This window comes from Coenobita brevimanus, chromosome 74 (assembly GCF_032717465.1).
Source record: "Coenobita brevimanus isolate Jiangsu-jjx chromosome 74, ASM3271746v2, whole genome shotgun sequence".
Lineage (NCBI taxonomy): Eukaryota > Metazoa > Arthropoda > Malacostraca > Decapoda > Coenobitidae > Coenobita > Coenobita brevimanus.
Genome location: NC_137027.1, coordinates 20,315,417 through 20,340,282, shown reverse-complemented (window position 1 = coordinate 20,340,282; position 24,866 = coordinate 20,315,417). Strand labels below are relative to the sequence as shown.

The 24,866-nt window shown below is 40.4% G+C and overlaps 1 protein-coding gene across 1 annotated transcript in view; it reads left to right on the top strand.

The window, feature by feature from the left end:
- LOC145407798 (igLON family member 5-like) overlaps positions 1-24,866 on the top strand; it is a 113,204-nt gene that overhangs the window by 66,296 nt on the left and 22,042 nt on the right. Inside the window, exon 3 of the mRNA XM_080278661.1 lies at positions 10,563-10,664. Coding sequence (XP_080134787.1) covers positions 10,563-10,664 — 102 coding nt within the window. The remainder of the gene's footprint in view (positions 1-10,562; positions 10,665-24,866) is intronic.

The following is a 24,866-nucleotide window of genomic DNA, read 5'->3' as shown; positions in this document are numbered from 1 at the left end:
CTGTATGGGTCTTATTGTACATAGATTGAAGAGTTCGTGACACCACTTCCGTAGCGATTCATTTTGCATACTATAACTTAAAATTTTCCCCAGTGTTGTTTATATCTCTTTGCTAACGATATAGGTTCAGTTAATAACACACAGGATGATAGCTGGATATAACGTGCAGTATGAGGGAGGTATAATCGTGCAGTTAGGAGTCTTACTAATACCACTTCCTTACCTTCATATTTCTGATTCTGCTCCATTATTCTTGTGTGTTATTCTTGCAGTATATGTCAGCATTAAAAAGATATAAAAAGCAGATAAGAGGATGTTAGTGGGTAGTTTGTAAAATAAATCTTTAAAGGAGAGGCGCTAGGGAGTCTCACTAAACGACAAGAAAATGGGGCTGAGTCGTAAACAAAGAGATGCAAAGAAATCTCCAGAGGCACATTGGATAAAACCACCCTTTTTACTGAGAGAGGTGATGGAGTGATGCATGCTATCCTGCCTACCACACCCGTAAACTATCCACTCCATGTAGCTCATCATTGTCCATCCACACTCCTGTCATACTCTCATGGCCTTTTTGAGCACCTCAGGTATCCCTTCAGGCTAGTGTGTGTTGCTCTGTGTTGTGGTAAGAGTTTTATGTTATGGTAAGAGCTCTATGTTATGGTAAGAGCTCTGTGTTATAGGAAGGGCTCTATATTATGGTAAGAGCTCTATATTATGGTAAGAGTTCAGTGATATGGTAAGAGCTCTGTGTTATGGTAAGAGCCCTATAATATGGTAAGAACTCTATATTTTGGTAACAACTCCATTTTATGGTAAGATATACAGTATATTTTATGGTACGAGCTCTGCAGTATGATAAGAGCTCTGTATTATGGTAGAATTGTACTGTATATTATGGTAGGCACCCCATGTTATCGTAAGAGCTGTATATTGCGGTAAGAACTCTATTATTATGGTGAGAGATATGTATTTTGGTAAGAGATCTGTATCATGGTAAGAGCTCTATATTATGGTAAGAGTCCTATGTTATGGTAAGAGCTATATGTTATTGTAAGAGATCTATATTATGGTAGGAAACGTTAAAGAACATACCGGTATTACTATTCCCTGCACGGAAAATCCGTCTGTCCACAACACCCCTGCAGTATTTTCATGCAAAATTAAACATCTAGGGTGAATTTGACTGCTTGAATATTAGGGGACATTCTCTCTCTCTCTCTCTCTCTCTCTCTCTCTCTCTCTCTCTCTCTCTCTCTCTCTCACCCAAGAAAAGAAGGGAGAAAAATGTATATAAGAGTTGGGATAGGGGAATGAGAAAGTAGGAAGTTATGAAACTTAACTTCTTTTTTCTTGCACTTTCACCCTACTGACTCTGTACATATATAGCTGATTCTCTGCCCACCAGACCCTTACTACACTATCATGCAAAAACCTTACTGAATATCATGGCTATATAGAGCATCTTAACTTTATCTTCAGGCGCTTGTGTGATGCTCTATGTTTAGGGACATGAGGATGGCGGCGCACCCTATCTCCCGCTTTCATACACCGAGAGGTTACGACGCATATCACGGTTGCTTTACGACGTCGCTTCCAAAGGCGTCTTGCGAAGCACTGTGACGGTGCGGGCTGATTAAATAGCACGTTGCAAATCCTGAAATTCTTTGTTGGGTGTCGGAGTTATTTGAAGGTTTCTGCGGAGGTAAAAATCTGAAACCAAAGTCGACAAACTTGGTTAAATTTTTCAGGCATGATAAGAAGCCAAAACAGGAAATACATCGAGCATCAGAGATTGTTCCTTAATTGATAGCTGAGGACCTAAGTTTTAATCTTTCTAAAAATGGAAGATTTTACCCTGGCTACTTCCAGAATTTTATAGTTTGGCAAACGCCAGGCAAATATACTTACCACGGGTGAAACTTCTCTGTGAAAAACAGCCTCAATAATCAGTACCAAGCCACTTCATGAAATATTTCTTTTGCCACATGCACAAAGGTGGCCAAATATACCTCCCTCCCTCACTTTAAAAATGGCATCCAAGCCTTATGGGAGGAATGTTGGTAAAACGAATTTTGCACATTAATAGACCTCCCTTCAGGATGGGTTTCTTTCATGATGGACGCCAGAGAGCCGAAGGGGGGGAGGGGTCGGCGACGCCCGGGTGTTTTACCCAAAGCTGTTCGACACGGTCCGGCCTTTTACCTAGGAACACGAATTTTTGAAAGTGGAGGAGCTTCACCCGCGCAAGATAATAAGCATGGAGGCTCTCGGTGGTCTCGGCCAAAGTCCTGCTTATCGATAACTGTTCACCCAACCATGTGTTGTGAAGTGTGGAAACACCGATGGTCGCCCCTCACGGGAGAGGGGGCGGCCCCCTGCGATTGCTGCAAAAGCCATTATGCACGGCGATAATTCCTAACCTGGGGACACGAAAGTGTGCATATTTGTGGGTGTTTACCCCGGCCACATTTTAGGCAGGGTGGGTCACTGGGGGTCTCACCTCCCACTGACCATCCCCTACAGATGGGGTGATGGTCCCCAGGGGGGACAATGCCAAAGCTTTTTATTTATCAACATATTTTGCACAACGGTGGATCGTTTCTGGGGACGAGTTTTAGGCAGGGTGAGACCCCCAAAGGGCAGACCCACAAGGGGCGAGGCAGAGCGAGTGGGGGAGGAGCGGCCCCCTGGAACACTGGCCATAGCCGTAATGCACGGTCGGTCATGGTTTTTAACCGAATAACAAGAAATTTTACATATTGGTAGACGTTCATCCCGGCTATATTGAAGGCAGGGTTGGATCCTTGATGGTCACGCCCCACTGGGGGTGAGACTGTCCATAGGGGGAACTACATCATAATTTTTACGTAGGCACACTAAATTTTGCGCAGTAGTAGACCATCTTCACTTGAAGCAGAGGCTGTTGAGGGTGGGAACTCCCGGTAATTATTTCTTTCCTCATACCATACTGTAGGAGTGGGTGCTGCTATCAAAGATGTCCTCTGTCTTGTTCTTACTACCAGTAGATTATATTCACCTTAGTCTTTCCAATCACATGATTAACCTCTTCACTTCGATGACGTACTTTTCTATTCTATTTTCGTTACGTACAGATGATTCTATTAATTTTGGTAAAGTTTATGGTCGTCGAGGTGAAGGCTGTATCTAACCCACCTCCAGTTCTAAACAAAATTTCCCAAACCGAATAAAATTGTGTATAAGCGGCAAGAGAGAACACATACGTCATCGAGACAAAGGGATTACGGCAGGGAGGTGATGTGTACAACAATATTTAGTTCATTTAACTAGACGGAGAGTTTCGTCCTTTTGCAGCTTCTGTCCTGTATCTCTTTGGCATGAGAAGCCATAGCACTTCTTCGTACCAGCATAATATTCTAGTGTTAGTCTCTAGTTACAGCTCAACATCAAGATGGAGATACGACAACTTTACGCCTAAAGATACCAAAGTATGCTTACTCTGTAGACACCTTTCACTAACTCCATCACGTGATATCACTAACCATTGTACCCCAAAGACGTTATTTTTACTATATTCTTGCTGGTACCAGGCAGTTTAATCAAATTAGGAGAGCTTCCCAGTACAGAAATTATTACACAAAGGCATATATAGCCTCTCCAGATCTAAAAATATATTCTACGTTTAATAAAAGTCTTGTTGATGTAACAGAGTAAAATGAAAGATACGACACTGAAATGGAGGGGTACATTTTTATTCCTACCCCAGCAAAGCTATTACATTCAACTTTTGGAAGACATCACCTCACACATTTCCAAATTCCCTGTCGGCTGTCGCACTTGGAAAATATGGGACTGAAACGGAAGGGAGGATGCGTTGATGGGGTACGGGATGAGGGTGGGAGGTGAGGAGTGTAATACGTGAGGTTGGGGGATGAAGGGTGAGGGTGGGGATTGGAGGTGAAGGGTGAGGAGTGAGGGTGGGAGCTGAGGGGTGAGGATGGGAGATGAGGGCTGAGGGTGAAATGGTAAGGGCATGGGTTGAGGGGCTGGGGATGAAGGTTAGAGGTAATAGTAGGCGATGGAGTAGGGGTGAGGGGCAAAGATGGGAGGTGCGGGAGCGAGGGGTGTGGATTTGAGGGAAGAAGGGGTGAGGGGTAATGGTAAGGGGTGGGAGGTAGAGGGCTGAGGGGACCAGGGATAAAGGATGAGGATGAGGGGTGGGGGTAAGGGGGTGAGAGTGTTGACAAAGAAAAAAAAATCAGCCTCCACCAAAAAGATGTAAAGTCAGCACGCAAATGCATTTCACCGAGACTCGTACATGATTGTTTACTCACTAACTTTTGACGATTTCATTTAGCAGTTAATAGCTTTACGAAGTTAACAGAATATATATGAATGAAGCTCTTTAACGACTTCGCAACAGAGACCGAGTTTTCGTACTGTGTTCAGTAGTTTGCAACAAAAGTCGTGTCATCATCCCTTCTTTTCTCACCACTGACTTTTCACCATCAGCCTCGTAGGTCAACAGCAACTGACACCTGTGATTTCTCTGACGCTACAGATCAGTGTCATCAGTTTTGTTTTGCGTCGGACTCACCAGGATCACATTTTAAATCCAAGAGAGACTACATGACTTTTGTTGTTGATTGTATTTTCATTATAACGAACTCCTAACGACCTTAATCATCAGAGGGAACTCGTACGCTGTCTTCTCTTTTATCGTGCAATGTTAGAACTCAGACCTTTAAATTTATCCTCACTAATACCGAATTTCTTAACTCAGAAAACATAATTTGGTCAACCTTTACACTAGAATCATCATCATCATCATCATCATCATCAGAAACTATTGACAACAGCTTGCAGAACTCAAACAATTTATTACCACCAACTCCTGACGATTTTGTTCAGCAGAGATAAACACTAGGCCAGTCAAAGGAATTTAGCATTATTCATTATTCATCTGGCCCTCCCTTAGCGTAGCGACAGACAGACAACTACGCTCATGTAACTTGTAATTAGGTTTTTGTGTAACTTAATGGACTTGGAGATGAGGACGAGAAGGAGGACGAGGAAGAGAAGGAGGAGGAGAATGATGAAACGGAGGAGGAGGAAGAAAAAAGGGAGTTGGAAGAGGACGAGGAGGAGGAGGAACTGAATGAGCAGAAGGAAGAGGAAGAGAAGGAGGAGGAGAAAGAAGCCTAGAGGAGTTAAGGAAGCTATCTGCACCTCTGAACAGTTTATCTCATTGAATGCCAGACATCTTTTTAGGGCAGTCTGTAGTATTAAGCGCATTTTCCGTGGGAGTGTACGCTTCATACAGCCACCTTCTGTGAATTGGATTGACTAGTTTTGCGGTGCTTGTTGCTGATATTGCTCCTCTAATACTACCTTCAGCCAGTCACGTTTGATTCCTACTATTTTTTGTTTTTGATAACTGCTGCTCCCTTCATCTATATACATATTAATGACTGATCCAGCACTTGTTACTGGCTGATCCTACCATTGTTACTGACTGATCCTACCTTTGTTACTGGCTGATCCAACACTTGTTACTGACTGATCCTACCTTTGTTACTGGCTGATCCTACCATTGTTACTTACTGATCCTTTGTTACTGACTGATCCTACCTTTGTTACCGAGTGATCATATCTTTACTACCGACTGATCCTACCTTTTTACTGACTGATCCTACCTGTGTGTCATAACGACTTTGTAACTCCTTTGTGGTTACTTGTAGTTGAGTTATATATATATATATATATATATATATATATATATATATATATATATATATATATATATATATATATATATATTAGACTTGTGGACGAGCGGTTGTTATACTTGAGTAGCTTCGTGAGTAGCTAATCTTCTTTCCCATTTGTCATGTAGTGACAGGAGAGGTAAAGAATAGTAAGGGACTATTTTTATTTGTCTTGGAAATATTAACAAGTCTCTCACACAGAGCGAATTATAAAGTAGAGTCCCGCTAGCTATCTCTCTGTCTCGCGCTCTCTGTCTCTCTCAAGTTGCTAAGCCCTTCTCCCTGCGACCTGTCTGTTCTATGGCTAGCTTCTTTCTGCCCTCTCTTTCCTAAATTCTGGTGAAACAGGAGACGTATCACGTGTGTTCCTTGTGAGTGGAAAGTTCTAGAAGCCTGTGTGTGAGTATGTGTGTATGTGTGTTTATGGTCACTAGGCGCTGTCGTGTGCCTATAAAGCATTCCTTGAGTTAAGAGTGTGTAAGCATGTTTAGCATTGCTCGATTCTCGCAGACACAATACCTTCTCATCATCTGACTCCCTGCTTCTATCTGTCTCTCTATCTATCTATTTATCTATCTATCTATTATGATTTGTAATTATAATATGGAGTCCTAACATATTGCTCGGTCACGCGAAAATGGCGTACCATCGACAGTTAATAGTCATAACATATTAATACATATTTTATACACATTATAATGAACTTATAAGCTAATTAAGTGAAATACATAATATTGTAAAAGTAACATAATTGTATGAATATTGTATACATATAATATTTATAGTAAATAGTGATTATTCAGTAATATTACATTTTAAACAAGTTGTATACATATTTGAATAAATGCATTAAAGTAAATTATTTAACTGTAATACAGTATGTACTTGGGTTATTGTAGTGAAATGCATAACTGTGTTGGCCTTATAATTGTAGTTACATTTTGTTAATGCAACTGTTACATAAGTGTCTTGGCCTTATAATTGTAGTTAAAGTTACATAAAAGTTACATCTTGTTAATGCAACTGTTACATAATTGTTACATATCGTTTGTAGGTACATAACTGTAGTTAAAGTTACATAAAAGTTACATCTTGTTAATGCAACTGTTAATTGGCAAAGTGTAACATAATGCAATCGTTTGTCATTACATAATTGTTACATATCGTTTGTAGTTACGTAATTGTAGTTAAAGTTACATAAAAGTTACATCTTGTTAATGCAACTGTTACATAAATGGTACATATTGTTTGTAGTTACATAATTGTAGCAAGTGTAACATAATGCAATCGTTTGTCGTTACATAATTGTTACATATCGTTTGTAGTTACATAATTGTAGCAAGTGTAACATAATGCAATCGTTTGTCGTTACATAATTATAATATGGAGTTACATAATTGTTACATATCGTTTGTAGTTACATAATTGTAGCAAGTGTAACATAATGCAATCGTTTGTCGTTACATAATTGTAATAATTGCAGTCCTAACATATGCTGCGGTCGATGATATGATGTGTCATGCCACTTGCTTGTGGAGACAACAATATGCTTTTTTGTTTGTAGTTTATGTGGTATTTTGGCATATGTAGTAACACTTACACTTATTTTCATTTGTTTGTCATGTGATCTTACTCTATTTCTCTCTTTTTTCTTTCTTACTTTTTCTTTCTTTCTTTCTTTCGTTCTTTTTTTCTTTTCTTTTTTTTTTGTATGTATTGATTTTCTATGGTTTGTTTTTTTTCGCTTGTGTACGCTTTTTCTATGTTGTTCATGGTTGCATAATTACTGGCTAATTTCCTTGGGATACTTTTTTAAAGTTTAGTTTATATTGCACAGATATTATTGAAAATGATATTATATAGTCCCATATTTTGTTATTTTATATAAAAAATATATATACACTATATACAGTATTAACTGTATACACTGACTTGTTGTTCACTTGTACCTATCGTGGGTAATATGTGTGTCAGCACTGTGTGGAAATCATTGTCTTCACGATTGTGTTGAAGATGTTCACTCTTGCTAACGTCATTTGTGTTGGCCATTTTTTTTTCTCTAGTTTACCTTGTAACTTAATTTATATGTTTCCCCTAGGTAGCTTTAATTAATAAATGTTTAATACAGTTCTTTTAATCGCTCACTGAGTAACTGTGACGGTATATTTTCTTTATCACTTGTAGATGTAATAATGTATAGTTGTATATATGAAACACGTATTTTATGTAGGTATAAATGGTAACACTCGTTGGTAGTAAATAAAAGTTATAATAAATGAATGAATATATACAGTGTAAAATATTTATTGTTGGTGATTATTTAGTGTTTGAGTTATGCAGATAACTGAAGTAAGTATGTGTATTTAAGCTGTAACTATACAGCACGTTTTATATGTTTGTGCAGAAGCTTATTGTCTATCACTGTGTATTGTATAAATGAAGTAACTATGTAACTCACTAATTTTTACCGTGGTGGGAATGGTGTTAGTGATGGTGCAGGTGGTGAGTTGACTGACGTGGCGTCTTTTCAGCAAGCACGCATGATGACGTCGACTTCCCACACTGGTAGCTGTTGTGAGTAAATGAGTAGCGATGAGTAACTTGAGTGAAGACGAGTGAGTAAGATGAGTTGTGAATATGGACTTGGTATTTGCTTCGTCGTCTTGACCTCTTGACTCCTGCGTCAGGGTCGGGAGTTGAGTGGATGTAGCAGAGAGAGGAGGGTGAGGTCTGGTGGTTGTGAGTTGAGTCGTGTCTCACTCTTCGTTTGTTTGTTCCGTTTTTCTTTGTCGATGTTTTCTCGGTCCTTTTCTCTTGTGATTTACTCGTTGTAGGATGAAGACTGCCTCTACTTGTAGGTGCGTGTAGAAGATTATACAGACGACTCGTAGAGTTGTTACTTGTAGTTGATTGTAGATGGTTGTAGTTCGTTGGTTCGTCGTAGAAATTTCAAGATTGTTTGTATCAGTACTTGTTAAACTACTGGCAAGACGTTGTGTGATCACTGCTACATCAGCGTGATGATCGTGGAGACGGAGGGGGCTGGTTGGAGAGAATTGTCAGGAGCTGGTTGTAAGTTGTTGGTTGTGAGAGGTATTTTTTTGTTTTCAATCTTGATATTTTGTAGGAATTCACTGTTGATTCGTAGACGAGGTTCGTATACGTTCGCTGCTACCAAATGTCATAACAGACTTTGTAACTCCTTTGTGGTTACTTGTAGTTGAGTTATATATATATTAGACTTGTGGACGAGCGGTTGTTATACTTGAGTAGCTTCGTGAGTAGCTAATCTTCTTTCCCATTTGTCATGTAGTGACAGGAGAGGTAAAGAATAGTATGGGACTATTTTTATTTGTCTTGGAAATATTAACAAGTCTCTCACACAGAGCGAAGTATAAAGTAGAGTCCCGCTAGCTATCTCTCTGTCTCGCGCTCTCTGTCTCTCTCTCAAGTTGCTAAGCCCTTCTCCCTGCGACCTGTCTGTTCTATGGCTAGCTTCTTTCTGCCCTCTCTTTCCTAAATTCTGGTGAAACAGGAGACGTATCACGTGTGTTCCTTGTGAGTGGAAAGTTCTAGAAGCCTGTGTGTGAGTATGTGTGTATGTGTGTTTATGGTCACTAGGCACTGTCGTGTGCCTATAAAGCATTCCTTGAGTTAAGAGTGTGTAAGCATGTTTAGCATTGCTCGATTCTCGCAGACACAATACCTTCTCATCATCTGACTCCCTGCTTCTATCTGTCTCTCTATCTGTCTGTTTATCTATCTATCTATTATGATTTGTAATTATAATATGGAGTCCTAACAGTGCAACTGACTGATCGTGCTTTTGTTACTGACTGATCCCACCTTTGTTACTGACTGATCCCACCTTTGTTACTGACTGGTCCAACCTTTGCAACTGACTGATCCTAACTTTGTTACTGACTAATCATACTTATGTTACTGATTAATCCTACCTGTGTCACTGACTGATCCTACCTTTGTTACTGACTGATCCTACCTTTGTTACCGAGCTATCATATCCATACTGCCTACTGATCCTACCTTTGTTACTGTCTAATCCAACCTTTGCTACTGACTGATACTACATTTGCTGCTGAGATTTCTTACCTTTGCTACTGACTGATCGTTCCTCCTTCTCTGGCTTCAGGCATGTTGATCAGATGGTGTTACTACTTAACCCATTGTTCCTGTTATTCCTACTTTTCCTCTTCTCACTACTGTTCCTCTTAGTGCTACTGTTCCTTCTTTCGTAACACCGTAGTGTTACTCTCCCCTTTACATCTGTGCTTTCATCTGTGTGGATCGGACGACGGGACAATTATTTCAACTGTTCTTACCGTTCCTGCTTTTGTTAAATCCCACCTTTTTTACTGAGTGGTAATCCCTTTATCTCTGCGTTAAGGTGTCGTGTTGCTTTCTGAATTCTTTACCTCTGTGCCTTCAGGTGTCATGTTACTTAATGTTTCTCATAATTCTGTGCCTTCAGGTATCATGTTACTGATTTCCTTTTTCTGTGCCTTCAGGTATCATGTTACTTCCTGATCCCCCTTACCTATGTGCCTTCAGATATCACGTTACTTACTGATTCCCCTATTTCTGCGCCTTCAGGTATCACGTTACTTACTGATTCCCCTGTTTCTGTGCCTTCAGGTATTGTTACTGATCCTCCTTACCTTTGTGTCTTCAGGTATCATGTTACTTTCAGAACTCACTTACCTTTGTGTCTTCTGGTATCATGTTACTTCCTGATCCCCTTATCTGTGTGCCTTCAGATGCTGTGTTATTGATCCACCTTCCTTCTGTGCCTGTCAGGTGTCGTGGATCAGGCGGCGTGACTACCACCTCCTGACGGTGGGATCACAGGCGTACAGCAGTGACGAGAGGTTTCAGGTCCGATATGTCAAGCAGGAAAATGTAAGTACAGCAGTGAGTATCAGTAGGAGGCAAGGAAGTAAACAAGGAAGTAGTTAAGATGTAAGTACAGAAGCAAGTAAGTAAGGTGTATACTTTATATCAGTAAGATGTAAGGATCATAATAAACATTAATATGTAAGATATATAGACAAGTGAGTAAGATATACAGATAAGTAAGTAAATAAGCCCTAAGTACCGTGGTGAATAACAGTAAGCAAGATATAAGTAAGCTAATAACAAGCACAGCAGCGAATATCAGTAAATGGGTTATAAATAAGTAAATAAGCAAGCAAATACTCGTACCCTGCAAGTACTTCCCTGGGGTTGAGATTCACGGACAGACTTTTGATCAACTCTTTCTTGTAACTCATACTTGTTCACGCAGCAAGGGCAAGGAGAGGACATACCTAATGTCCCATGGCTCCCCTGCACGCAAAAAAAAAAAAAAAAAAAAAAAAAAAAAAAGGAATAAATAAATAAATAATTAAATCAGAGTCACAAGACGGAGATGATTGATGTGTGTTTGTGAATCTGGCTCTGAGCTGCATTTAACCCTTTCAGTACGACGGTCGTTTGTTTGCATTTGTTTTTGTTGCCTCTCATTTATTTGATTTTGCTTAGGAGAGGCTTTACAAACTGAAGGGACAGTTGCAGCCTCCAGTAACCCTGACAGTACTGGGGGTCGGGTCGTTATTAAGTTGTAGGAAAAAGTCTGACGATGGGCTAATTAAATGACTACGGTGTCATCGTAGTAAAGAGATTCACCCCTTGAATCTGATGATGTGGTCAGTGAAGAGGATAAACCCTTCAGTCCGAGGATGTGGTTTTCATTTTCATCATCATCATCATCATCATCATCCGGACCTCCTTTCCCACCCAAGGGCAGGGTGAGGAGTAGCAATGTCCAGACAGCCCAAAATTGCCCAAACCAATGGGCCACGCTTCCATTCACTCATCATTTAAGCCCCCGGAATCCTGACTCTATCGGATACACCAAAAACATTCACCACGTTCTGTAGCTTCACATAATCGTATCCGACAGAGTCAGTCCAGACTGCCATGTTAAAATGGGGTGCCAAAAATCCCTGATCATGCACTTCTCACAAAATTCATCCAGCCAGCTCGATCTCCTGTCAGTTCCCTAGCCTCACCGACTTCCAAACCTCACTTCCTCACACATTCATCCACCATATCTCTCCACCTTCTCCTTGGCCTACCTCACCTCCTCCCTCCTTCGAAATTGCTCAGAAATACCTTCTTCACCACTCTATTGTTATCCATTCCTTCCATATGACCATACCATCTCAGTACACTCTCTACAGTTCTGGTGTCCACCGACTTCCTCACTCCGCGTCTTTCACGAATCACATTATTTCGTATCCTATCCACCCTCTGTACTCCACATACATTCCTCAGGAGTCCCATCTCCACTGCTTTTACTCTTGACTTTTCATTTTCATGCCACACCATAGTCTCACATCCATATGTTAAAGTTGGCACTAACACTCCCTCATGTAAGCCTCGTGCACCTGCAACACTCAAGCCTCTGTTTCTTATCAAGGCCTTCATTGCACCAACTACTTTTCTTCCTTGTGTCACTCTACTTTCAACTACTTTTGCACTTTTTCCTCTCTTTTCTATCACTGTACCCAGGTTTTCATTTTCACAAGGCAAAAATCAGACGATTTAACTGGGCCTGCGGGAGATGTCTTGTCGTGAAGGGGAACATGAGTGTTGTTTCTTACCTGTTCAGTGAGATATGTGGCCCTTGATACAAAGAAAATCCTCCTCCATGAGGAGCGTCGAAGCCTGGGGCTAGGTAAGTTGGTCCTGACATTTAAGATGAGAGTGACCAGCCTCATTCATTCCAGAGTGGTATTACGTGAACAATAAACCCCAACCACCCCTTGGATATAAACTTTCACCGGCTCAGTCTGATTGGAGCACTGTTATCCACTAAACCACCAGGCGCCAAAATTTGGTTATACGGTTACCACCCAGCGTAATAAATGGCTTCCTGGTGTACAGGAAATCATTTGGCTTGTTACTCAGTTTTAGAGTCACCCACAGGCAGAAGGAAGAGGAAAGAATGAAGAAAAGAAAGAACAGGGAGTGCAAAGTCAGACGTAGGCAGAAGGACGAGGAAAGAATGAAGAAAGAAAGACAGAAGAGGATGGAAGGAAAGAAGGAGGGAGGATAGGAAAGAATATATATATATATATATATATATATATATATATATATATATATATATATATATATATATATATATATATATATATATATATATAAAATCATCATCAACCGTTTGAGCATCCACTGCAAGACCGGCCTATCCCGACCGAAATCGGGACGATACAGCCAGTGTATCTCTACCAAGTGGCTTAGACTGTCTGGTGGAGATTGTACGTTGGGTGAGAAGTGCATGTAAGTGTAATTGTAGTGTTGGAGTGGCTTTGGATGTGTGTGTAGTCTGTGAATCAAGTGTAATCGGCCCGCGCAAGCCGACTGGGTGCAAGCATACTTTACTGTATGCGTCACTGGTTCAACCACAGCACCCTTTGTGTCCGCCAAGCAGTTCGTGACCAAGAGAACGCTCCCAAAGTTTATTACCCTGGCGGGGCGCGAACCCTCGCTCTCCAGTGTACGAAAACGCACACTTTACCACTGTACCAGAGAGGCCCCATATATATATATATATATATATATATATATATATATATATATATATATATATATATATATATAAATATATATATATATATATATATATATATATATATATATATATATATATATATATTTTCCCATTGGAGCCTAGTGTCCTCAATATGGGACGGAACTGGGGAATTTTCAATTGTCAGTAAAGTAGGGAGCCCCCGGGTAGGGACCAATGAGCTTCGCGACTAAGCCGATAGGCGGAGTGCGGTAGTCTTAGTATCCTGCCAGCCCAGTCCCTCGCCCAGGAACTCTGGAAGCCGTTGGGTTAATGACTGGCAAATCTATCTGTTTATATATATATATATATATATATATATATATATATATATATATATATATATATATATTGTATATATAAGTGGAGTCTCTTTTATCCGAAAATCATGGGACTTTCAAAGTTTCGTTTAATCGATTTTTTTCTGATAAAAGATATTGTAATAATATGTAGGATACAAGGGAACAATATTGTACTCACTCATCACCCATTTCTGGCGACGTCCAGCCCACCAGCACCAGCACCCCAAAACCCACTCAATCATCACCAAAACAATACACTGTAGTAACTACGTCTGTAACTGCACTTTTGTAACTGTAATAGAAACTGTCAACTTAAATAAATCTTCACTCAAATAAACTTAAATAAACCATCACCAAAACAATTACGTAATTCACTGTAAGCAATTCGAACAAATAAAGTCTTAAACCTAATTGTTTTTTCATATTTTCTGTTTCCTTATTCAATCATTTCCACATCATCCACATCACCTCCCACATCATTCAAATCTTCCGAGGTGGTGGATGCAGGTGAGGGAGTGGCCAACTCGCTAGCAGGGGATATACAGTATATGCAACCGTGAACTAACGCTAGTGGCGTGAAACAAGCCCACCGTGTTTGAATTTTCGAATAGATTTAAATTTTTGCGGTTAATCGAAATGAGAACGTTTTAGTAAAATGGTTACTGGCATATTACGATTAAAAGAATTTCGGATAAAAGAGACTCCACTTCTGTATAAGAGACAGACAGACAGACATAGATAGATAGATAAATTACTACGTCACTGAATTGAAGGGGTTTACAAATGATAAAACAGGTAGGTTACCTGCTTGCATTTAAAGTACATTCAGAGAGGTTATCTTATTTGTACTGCAGAAAACATAGAAGTAACGGTGAACTAAAGACAGGTATGAGATAATCACAAACAGATAGAGAATTATATTTATATGACAGAACTGCTGGAACCAGACAAAGTATTTCTTTGAGCTGTAGTAAGTCAGGGCACTGCGAATCGTTCACATAAGTTAAAGTCGGCTAGGGAATAAAGGTAAAGTTGTAAACAGTAATATCAAATCACATTTTAGTTGAAGAGTTGTGAAAACCTTGCACAGTAATCTAGAGAGTTTGATGGGTTCCGAAGATGGCAACTTTGGGTTTCAAAAGTTATTGCTCACTGTCTCGGTATTCATTTATTGGAATGAAGTGAATCTTTATGTCCGCAACTCTACCCCATTCAACTCAGCAGTGTGTAAATATTAAACATTATTACTTGTTTCTTTAATTCCGTGTCTGGCAGTTGATCCGTCAACACGTCCTTACTCAGCACGCTTCAAGGATCAATCTTGAGTTAACGACTGTATTTGTGTGAATATATCAGCAGACCTTCAGTTTCGTGTGACAGCTGCTTCAGAGTGTTGGTGTGTGCATTAGTGTGAATACATTTTGTTAAACGCAATGTAGCAGTTTGTGGCAGTCAGGTGTGATTGTCTGTGGTTGGCTGTTATTGGGTTCGTGGAAAAATAAAAACATGCAGTAACTAGTTATAAGTATTTCCCTGTGCAGAGTGCTATGAAAGGGTAATTGCTGTTTCTGTGTTATTTCACAAGTAAAAACAATTTACCCTGTAGCAACACGTGTTTGCTGAGTAGAGCTCTATTTTGCTTTGACTATGTTTTCCTGCCATAGACCTTCCACAGTTTGTTTTGATCAGCTTGGTAAACAAGTGTTTAGTATATTTCTCCCTCAACTCGTAGTAAGTTAAATAACCTAACTGAGCACGTAGATTCCCTTTTGCTTCGTTGAAAAAAAAAAAACATTTAGTATCAAAAGAGTTAATCTACCTTTGCGACAAAGTTTTTTTATTATGTGTGTATCATCTGATGCTACTGTTATGGTGGTACCAATCTTAAGTGGCGGTTTAGGTGGGGCACGAACCTCTGTACAGTGGTGCCACGTGTTCCATACCCGCTATGTGAACGGCTCTGATATATGTAATAGGCATCACAATAAGATAAACACATAAGAATATAATGATAACGTGTGTATTATAATATATGAAAGAACAGTAAACTGATTATGCATAAAATATTTATACGGCAATACAGAAACATGGCATAAATATTTTACAGTGTTGCTTAAAAAAAGTAGTCACTTTTATTGGCTGTTACTGTATTTCTGGGGTTGGTAATAATGTCACAATTATGATTATAAGATAATGTGCAGGAATATAAGCAAAAATATGCCAGTTTCTTAGTAAAAAAAAAATATATACATTAAACCCTCGTGAGCGGCAACACACACACACCCAGTCCGACCTGGTCATCTGTGAGGGATAGAGGAATAGGCCTGTTTGGGGACATCTCTTTAAAAAAACGCGCCAAGACTTTAACCTCCTGGGTGGTGTGGAAATAAAGTCAAATTTACAATATGTACATTATAACGTAAAAGAAAATAACCAAAATGTATCCTAAAATACCACAGACGAGAGAGAGAGAGGGGGGGGGAGGCAGACCAGGGGCAGTGTTTAGTGCAGCTTAGTGAGAGATGAAGGAAGGGAGGGAAGGAAGAAGGGAGAGAGTGATTGAATGAAAACATATCATGGCGCCACAACAACGAGGTCATCTGGCGCCATATGTAAAACAATAATATTTTTAAACATAATTAGATATAATAAAAACAAAATAAAGAAATGAAAGCACAAGTTTATAGGTCACTCATAAAAGAAACAAAATTCCCAAGGGTGATGCACATCTCCCCAAGGAGAGAGAGAGAGAGAGAGAGAGAGAGAAGGCAGGTAAGGGGCAGTGTTGAGTGCATTGTCAAGCTGAGGGAAAGATGAAGGGAGGGAAGGAAGGAGGGCGAGAATGATTGAATGAAAAGGCGCCGTAACACCGAGGTCATCTGGCGTCATATGTAAAACAATAATATAATAAAAAACAAGATAAAGAAATGAAAGCACAAGTTTATAAGACATAAAAGAAACAAAATTCCCTAGGGTGATGCACATCCCCCAAGGAGAGAAAGAGAGAGAGAGAGAGAGAGGCATCGCGAGTATGGAAAACGTGGCACCACTGTACAGAGGTTCGTGCCCCACCCAAACCGCCACTTTAAAATGGTACGATCATAGTACTATCTCCCCCACCACCACTCCGAAGGTAATTGTATTACCTCAATGCACCTGATTTACAATTCATAGTAATGTCAGTGTTCTATTACTCTTCTACAGTACTGAAATTACTGAGATAAATTATATCAAGTATTACTGTTATCACCCCTACCGAACCATTATTACCAACTTTTCACCAGGCACTACTATTTACATTTGTTTTACAGATAATTGCTAATTTGTGACAACATCCCTTTCCTATTTATATTTGCTATATCTTTCCAGATGTAGATAAAGTCAACATACTTTGCATCTTCTCTACAGGCGTTAGTATTCTCTAGTTTAATTCCAGGTACTGACTTGCTATTTTTGCACCCTTAATCTTTTTTTTTTTCGGATTTTTACGCATCACAAGTAATAACAAATTATTGTAAGCCAAGAGTACAGCGCACCGAAGCACCAACGACAGCTAAGAAACTAGTTGTAGTTATTAGACTCAGAAAAATATTATATCCTTTCCTTTAACACTCGGTCAAAATATGATCTTTACACAAATGAACGCCAGGTATCGGCTATTCCACTCGGCTGACACATCTGCGAAGATGGTACGCCTGAATGGGAAACGCCCACATAGACGTCAGTGAGGAATATTCAGTAGATGAGAGTGACATAAAGTTGCTCCTGTCACTTATAATTATCGCCACTAATTCGTGGTAAAATGATTACACGGAACAAAGTATGTGCTATATGTTCAGAGTAACCGACTGTTGTTGTACGATACAGTAGTCTTATAAAATATTACCTTAAATGTTGCGGGAGAACTACTTTGAAAAACTGTGTGAGCACGGCATTTCTATGTAGAGTATTATTATGTGTTATGAACAGATGTTAATATAGAACTTATTATATATTCCATCAGTCTTGTTGAGCTTTATCTAGCCCAGAACGCGATTGTAGTATTAGGACGAATACAGACATTAAATGCATGTTTAGTGTTTCAGCCAGGTTATTAATGAGGGAACATGCCATGATTCAGTCCGCAACCCGTCATAAAGAAGGTGCCAAGACATGATGTACGGCCATGCTATACCACTGGTATCCATAATGAACACCGTGGAACAAGTGCGCAGGAAACTCATTATTCAGTTATATCTAAAGCATTGCTCTTTTCACCATCTTCCATGTACCACTCTGCACCATTGTAAGGTAGCCACAAACTTTACTGCCAGTAGCTTTGTGACCTCTCTCATAAAACTGATGGAAAACATTAATCTTTGTCTATATTCATAACATTCTGAAACGTGGTGATTGAAACAAACGGAAATAAATCCATTAAGAACCCCTGACCAGTGATAATCATTAGCATAATTACATTTAGCTATGGTGGGTCTGCTCATTGGCACTTTATATTTGATAATGTTTTCTGACTGTAAGCAATTCTGCCAACACACTTTCCTATGGTGGTTCAGCTCTATTTCATTGTATTACACTTACCTAGTATTGAGATCATTCTTTTACTGAGTACAACTCCTTACTGCGTCCGCATCTTGAGTACTGTGTTCAGTTTTGGTCGCCGTAATAGAAGAGTTATTGAGATACAGATATAGAGAGATATATAGAGAGTACAGTAAAGAGTGACAAAAACGATACCTTGATTAACAAACAAACGATTCGAAGAACGTTTTGAAAAGTTATGTTTCTTTACATTATCAAGGTGCAGACTATGAGAGGATGTTTCAAGTACTCAGATTTTTTAAAGGGACATGACAGTATGGTAGTCAATCAGTGCTTCACAATTTACCGTTCAAATTACACCAGAAGTATTGGATATGTAATTTTTTATTGGCAAACGTTTCCTGTCAAACGAACAAAACAGTTTTCATACTACAGAGTTGTAAGCAAAGGAAACAAACCGCCTGAGAATGAGATAGAGAGGAGTACTGTAATAACATTTAAATTCCCTGAGATAAGTGTTTAGCCTTGAATCCCCAGTCAGACACGTTTATGGCAAATTAAACCAAAAAAAAAAAAAAAAAAGACATTGTTTTACTCTTTTAGACTAGCAGTGAATACCGCAATAGCGTAGTTGTTTTAAATTAGTGTTAATTTTCCTTCACAGATTAGGACAGTACAGAATACAGTATTTTCCCTCAGAGAAAGGGATGGGGGATGGAGTTATCCCCGTACCCTGAAGATTGGGTCTATGAATGTGCGTGGATGTAGTACAATTGAGGCTAAAAGGGAGGAGATTGGAAGAATGTTTGTGAGAAGAAAGTTCGATGTGTTAGCTTTGAGTGAAACGAAAATGAAAGGGAAGGGTGAGTCTATGTTTGGAAGTGTGAATGGAAGATTGTCAGGTGTTGATAGAGGAAGGGCAAGAGAAGGTGTGGCCTTGTTAGTGAGTCCGGAAGTACAGCAGTGTGTGATTGAATGGAAGGAGGTGTCATCGAGACTGATGTGGGTGAAAGCGAAATTTGAACGTGAGTTGTAGGTGTTTGTGAGTGCATATGGGACTGGTAGTGAAAGTGATGAAGAAGAGAGGGAGTCTTTCTGGAATAATGTTGATGAGTGTCTGCAGAGTTTTGGAGCGAATGTGAATGTGGTAATGATGGGAGATATGAATGCTAGAGTGGGAAATGTAGCAGTTGAAGGTGTAGTTGGTATGCATGGTGTGCCTGGAAGAAATGAAAATGGGGAACGAATGATAGCGATGTGTGTTGAGCGAGAGATGGTGATTGGAAATACGCTGTTTGAGAAGAAAGATATTTATAAGTATACATGGGTGAGACAGGAGGATGGAAGGGTTGTTGATAGAGCTTTGTTGGACTATGTGGTTGTGTCTAGGAATGTAAGAGGAAGATTGTTGGATGTGAGAGTTCTGAGAGGGGAGGGTGGAGGTATGTCTGACCACTACCTGGTGAAGGGAAAGTTAAGAATAGGTAAGAGATGGGTGAGAGCTAGGAGGGTTAGGTGTGGCAGGGAGGTTTTGAAAGTGAGTTGGATAAAAAAGAGAAAAAGATAGAGTATCAGGAGAAATTGAAAGATGAGTGGAACGCACTGAAAGATCAGGAAAATGGCAGTGTGGAGGAGGAATGGCATTTGTTTAAGAGTGCTGTGGTGGGGCATGCAGAAGAGGTGTGTGGTGTGAGACGTGTGGGTGGTGGTGTAAGAAAAGAAAGGGAACGGTGGTGCGAGGAAGTAAGTATGGCTGTTGCTGAGAAGAGACGTGTATATGAAGTGTGGCTGCAGAGGAAGGATGAGATGTCATATGAGAGGTATAAGGAAAAGAGGAATAGGGCGAGAAGGGCTGTGCGTGATGCTAAAGTGGCAGCAGATGAGAGGTGGGGTAGGCGGCTTACAGAGAATTTTCAACAGAATAAGAAAATGTTTTGGAAGGAGGTGAAAAAGGTGCGAAAGGGAGAGTCTGGGAAGGAAGAACGAGTAAAAGCAGAGGATGGAAGGATGTTGATTGAGATGAATGCAGTAAGGAGGAAAGGGTGGCTGAGATTGTGGCAGATGGAAGGGTGCAAGGAATAAATGTGTTGGGAGAGTTGAATGATTCTTTGATCACGAAGGAGGAAGTGGAGAAGGCAGTAAAGGAGATGAAAACAGAGAAAGCTGCAGGTATGGATGGGTGTGCTGTGGAATGCCTGAAAGGTGGTGGAGTGACCATTGTTGACTAATTAGTAAGATTGTTGAATGTGTGCTTTGTGAAAGGTATGGTGCCAATTGACTGGGCAAGTGCGTGTGTGGTCCCGTTGTATAAAGGCAAGGGTGATAAGTATGAATGTACTAGCTGTAGGGGTATAAGTCTGTTGAGTGTTGTAGGTAAGGTTTATGGTAGAGTGTTAATTATGAGAGTTAGAGAGGGTACAGAGGGAGTGATTGGTGAAGAGCAGTGTGGCTTTAGGAGAGGGAGGGGATGCGTGGATCAGGTGTTTGCTGTGAGACTAGTGTGTGAAAAGTATTTAGCGAAAGGCAAGGATGTGTTTTGGGCATTCATGGATTTAGAGAAAACGTATGATAGAATTGATAGGGAGGCCTTGTGGACTGTTTTAAGATTGTATGGACTTGATGGTAGGTTACTAAAAGGGGTGAAAAGTTTTTATGTAAATAGTAGAGCGTGTGTAAGAGTGGGAAATGCTGTGAGTGACTGGTTTCCTGTGAGAGTGGAGCTGCGACAGGGATGTGTGATGTCGCCTTGGTTGTTTAATATTTACATGGATGGTGTTGTAAGGGAGGTGAATGCAAGAGTTTTAGGTGGAGGTCTGAGTCTGGTGAATGTTGATGGTGGAGAGTGGAATCTGAAGTAGCTGCTGTTTACAGTATGATACTGCACTGGTGGCTGATTCAGAGGCGAGATTGAGACAGTTGGTAGAGGAGTTTGGAAGGGTGTGTGAAAGGAGGAAATTGAAAGTAAATGAGAATAAGAGTAAAGTGATGAAGTGTACGAGGCTGGTAGATGGTAGGGGGATGAATATAGCTTTGAATGGCGAGTTGCTTGAGGAGGTAGAGTGTTTTAAATATCTAGGGTCACATGTTGCTGTGGATGGAAGAATAGATGCAGAAGTGAAGTTTAGAATAAATGAAGTAGGAAAGGTGCTGGGAGGAATGAAAAAAGTGTTTAAATGTCGTTCGCTTAGAATGGATGTAAAGAGAAGGTTGTATGAGGGTGTTGTGGTACCGACTGTGTTATACTTCGTATGGGGCTGAAACATGGAATATGGGTGTAGCAGAGAGGAAAAGTTTGAATGTAATGGAGATGAGGTGTCTGAGGAGTATGTGTGGAGTGACGCGTATGGATCGAGTGCGAAATGATGAAGAGCGAAGGAGAACTGGAGTTGTTCGGGAGATGGCTGGTAGAGTTGAGCAGAGGGTGTTGCGATGGTTTGGGCATATGGAGAGAATGGATAATGAGCGATTGGTGAAAAAGATAACTAGATCTGATGTGAGAGGTGTAAGGCTGAGAGGAAGACCACGAATAGGATGGATGGACAGTGTGAAGAGAGCACTGGGTGCGAGAGGGATGTCTGTTGAGCAAGGAAGAGTGGCTGTGCGTGACAGAAATAAATGGAGAGAAATTGTGAATGAATAAGTGATGACGCAGCCCTGAGGGGATATTCTCCCGCATTTGGTCTGATCAGCTAGTCAGGTCAGGTTGCGGGTAAGGGGATGGGTCTGTTATGATGTGGCAGGGGTAAACCAGCTCTGCTGTCGGGCCCTGCTGCGGATGTCACTGATTGCATTGCGCAGTTGACCCTTGTGCGGTGTGGTGCTGTGAGAATCTGTCCGTTCTCCCCTTGGGGCTAAGATGCGAATGAATGTGTTTGAATGGATGAGTAAATGGGGAGTGTGTCGTCCTGTCTCGGCTACCTCCCTTTCCTTGGGGGAAGCAGCCTAGGTATATAGATAGATAGATAGAGTTTCTTATGAAGTATCCATTGCTATTTTTTTATTCTGCTTGATGGTCATTCTCTCATTTTCCTACCGGCTTCGGCTAGAGGGTTTGGTGCTCGTGGGAGGTGGGGGCCTTCTTGTTTTGCCGTCCCTATCTTCTGCTCGTGGATACAATCATAGTACTCGTATTCTCTGTAGCAGACAGCCTCAAAAGGATCATTAGGTCTATTGCTGTTTGCTTTCCTTTTCACTCCTTTGAACTCTTTTGTAACACAGAACAACACTCACACTGATACTTGTTTTCCTGTTATAGCTAATTCACTTTAATTTGGCATTAAGTTTTTCATAGCTTATTTCACGTAGCTTAGTGACAGAAATGTACAGTGTTGCTGTTCTGAGCCTTTTCCATGGCTCTTCTTGCTGGTTAATGCCATATTTTAACGTTAATCGCCTCATTATTACTCAGTTAAGAGAGCCAGTTAACGTGAAAAGAGTATAGGACGTAATTATCAGTACACACAGACCGGATATGATGACCGTATCCAACTTACTGAAGAGCGTAGTGAAACTCAGGCTTCTCATCTGCCATAAATTCTGCTCATCTCTCACCGTTATCGCTGGTGGGTAGTTGTAACGAGAGCTTCTCACCGGGCAGAAACCTGTCATACGATGTTAAAGTGATGGTTTAAATCTTCTCAGAATACGTGAGAAGCAGTTCCTGATGACACTGTTACTCATGTACACCCATAAGCCAATGTTACTGACAACCTTTTGCCAGATCTGTGTCCTGCCTTCCACATTTCTTCTTCCATTTCAAAAGACAAAGTATCCTTCCATCTAATACTCTTGTTTTGCTTCAAATTGCTGCCACATAAAAAGTACTGCATGCGCACCTTCCATTGCCACAGTCTGCAGAGAAGTGTCATTGAAGAACAACCGCTTTGACTTATAAGTAATGCAGGGGGTGGTGTGCTGGAAGTGCTCTGTGACGCTGGTATATTTATTTATGTCTCACGTCTACTGTGTAGGCTCAGCCCCATTACATCAGTCAGACCGCTTTAGGTGTAAGACTCAAGCATGTATACTGGTGCCACATACTTATAAGACCCCAACGCATCACCCCGGTAGTACTTATAAATGGAGATTATTGTACTGCAGTCTATCAAACCCTCAAACAGCCACCTGATCACTGGATGAAAGGTCTTTTGTCTGTGTGAAATCCTGGTGCAACTTTCTCAAGACAGTGGTGAGGCGAGTAGAATCTTTGGCTTACAAATGTACTGCGCATAAGCATTATACATACTGTATATATTTATTTCGTCACTAACACATTACACATTTACTACGGTGGTCGCATTCCAGTTAATGAAAAGGTTGGTGACACATAAGCATTACATTTTTCAACCTTTTTTCTTCTACATCATCATCATCATCATCTACATCATCATCATCATCATCATCATTATTATCATCTTTTCATTTCTAATTTCCACCCATAAGATGAAGTGAAGTTGGATCCAAAAACAAAGAAAACTAGAATGGCACTCGGTAGAGCGCATAGCTCCGCCAAGGCCCAACATGCAGTTCCTTTTAATCCACCTGGATCCGCACCAAAATTTATTGGAGTCTATTCTGGTCCAAGGCCCATTCTTCTACCAAGTTTCGTGGAAATCCGTCTTGTAGTTTTTGTGTAATCTTGCTCACAAACCAACGAACAAACAAACAAACAAACGGACAGGGGTGAAAACATAACCTCCTTGGCGGAGGTAATAAGAACGTAAATTTGGATGTCTATCAAGCACCATAACTAAACATTTACAAATACTGGCTATGTTGACACACATTCAGAGCACGAAAGAAAGAAGTGTATTTTTCGGTATAACATTACAGTGCGGAGCTCCGGTGTCGTGTTATGTGCCAGTCTGTATACTATTTCTTTTGTCTCCCTGCCCACCTATTATGCCCATATGCAAAAAAAAAAAAAAAGACAACAATGGAATAATTCGTCTGGCTCTACAAAAATCATTTAGGCGTATTGTAACGACTGGCTACGTAGGTCATCATGGGTGCTGATCCGTCATGTATTTTAATTAGGTAATGTTCTCTATTGTCATGTGTTCTATTTATATATTTACTTTTCTACTTTCTCCCTTTTCTTAATTTCATATCAGCACCACTCACGTTTATGCATCTACTTGTCTGTCATCTTCTACTTACATCTCCACCGACTTTCATGTTTCTGTTTCTCCGCTTTCATTAACTCTGCTCCCTTTCACCTCGCCTCCCTTCTCCTCAAATGACATATTTACAACCTGGATATCCAAATATGGTCAGTGGTTGCCTACTGTCAATTTTGGTTTTGGTTTTATCCCAACAAAGTCTGTCTATCTATCTGTCTATCTACCCATCTATGTATCCATTGTCTGTCTCTGTTTATAGCCTGAAACCTTAATTACGGAACTTGTGGTCACAGACAAATCGCCTCCATGTCCTCCTATCCTCGGTCATCAAGCTACCCATCTCAGGCTCACAACACTTATCATTATACCACTCTACCCAGTCCCTCCATCTCATCCTCGGTCTCCTCCTCCCTCTCTCCCCCACCATCTCACTCATATACTGTACAAAGATATCCCTTCTGTGTTCGTCAGTCAACTTATGTCTTTTTATCTGTTTGTTTTATTATTCCTGTTTCTGAATCCA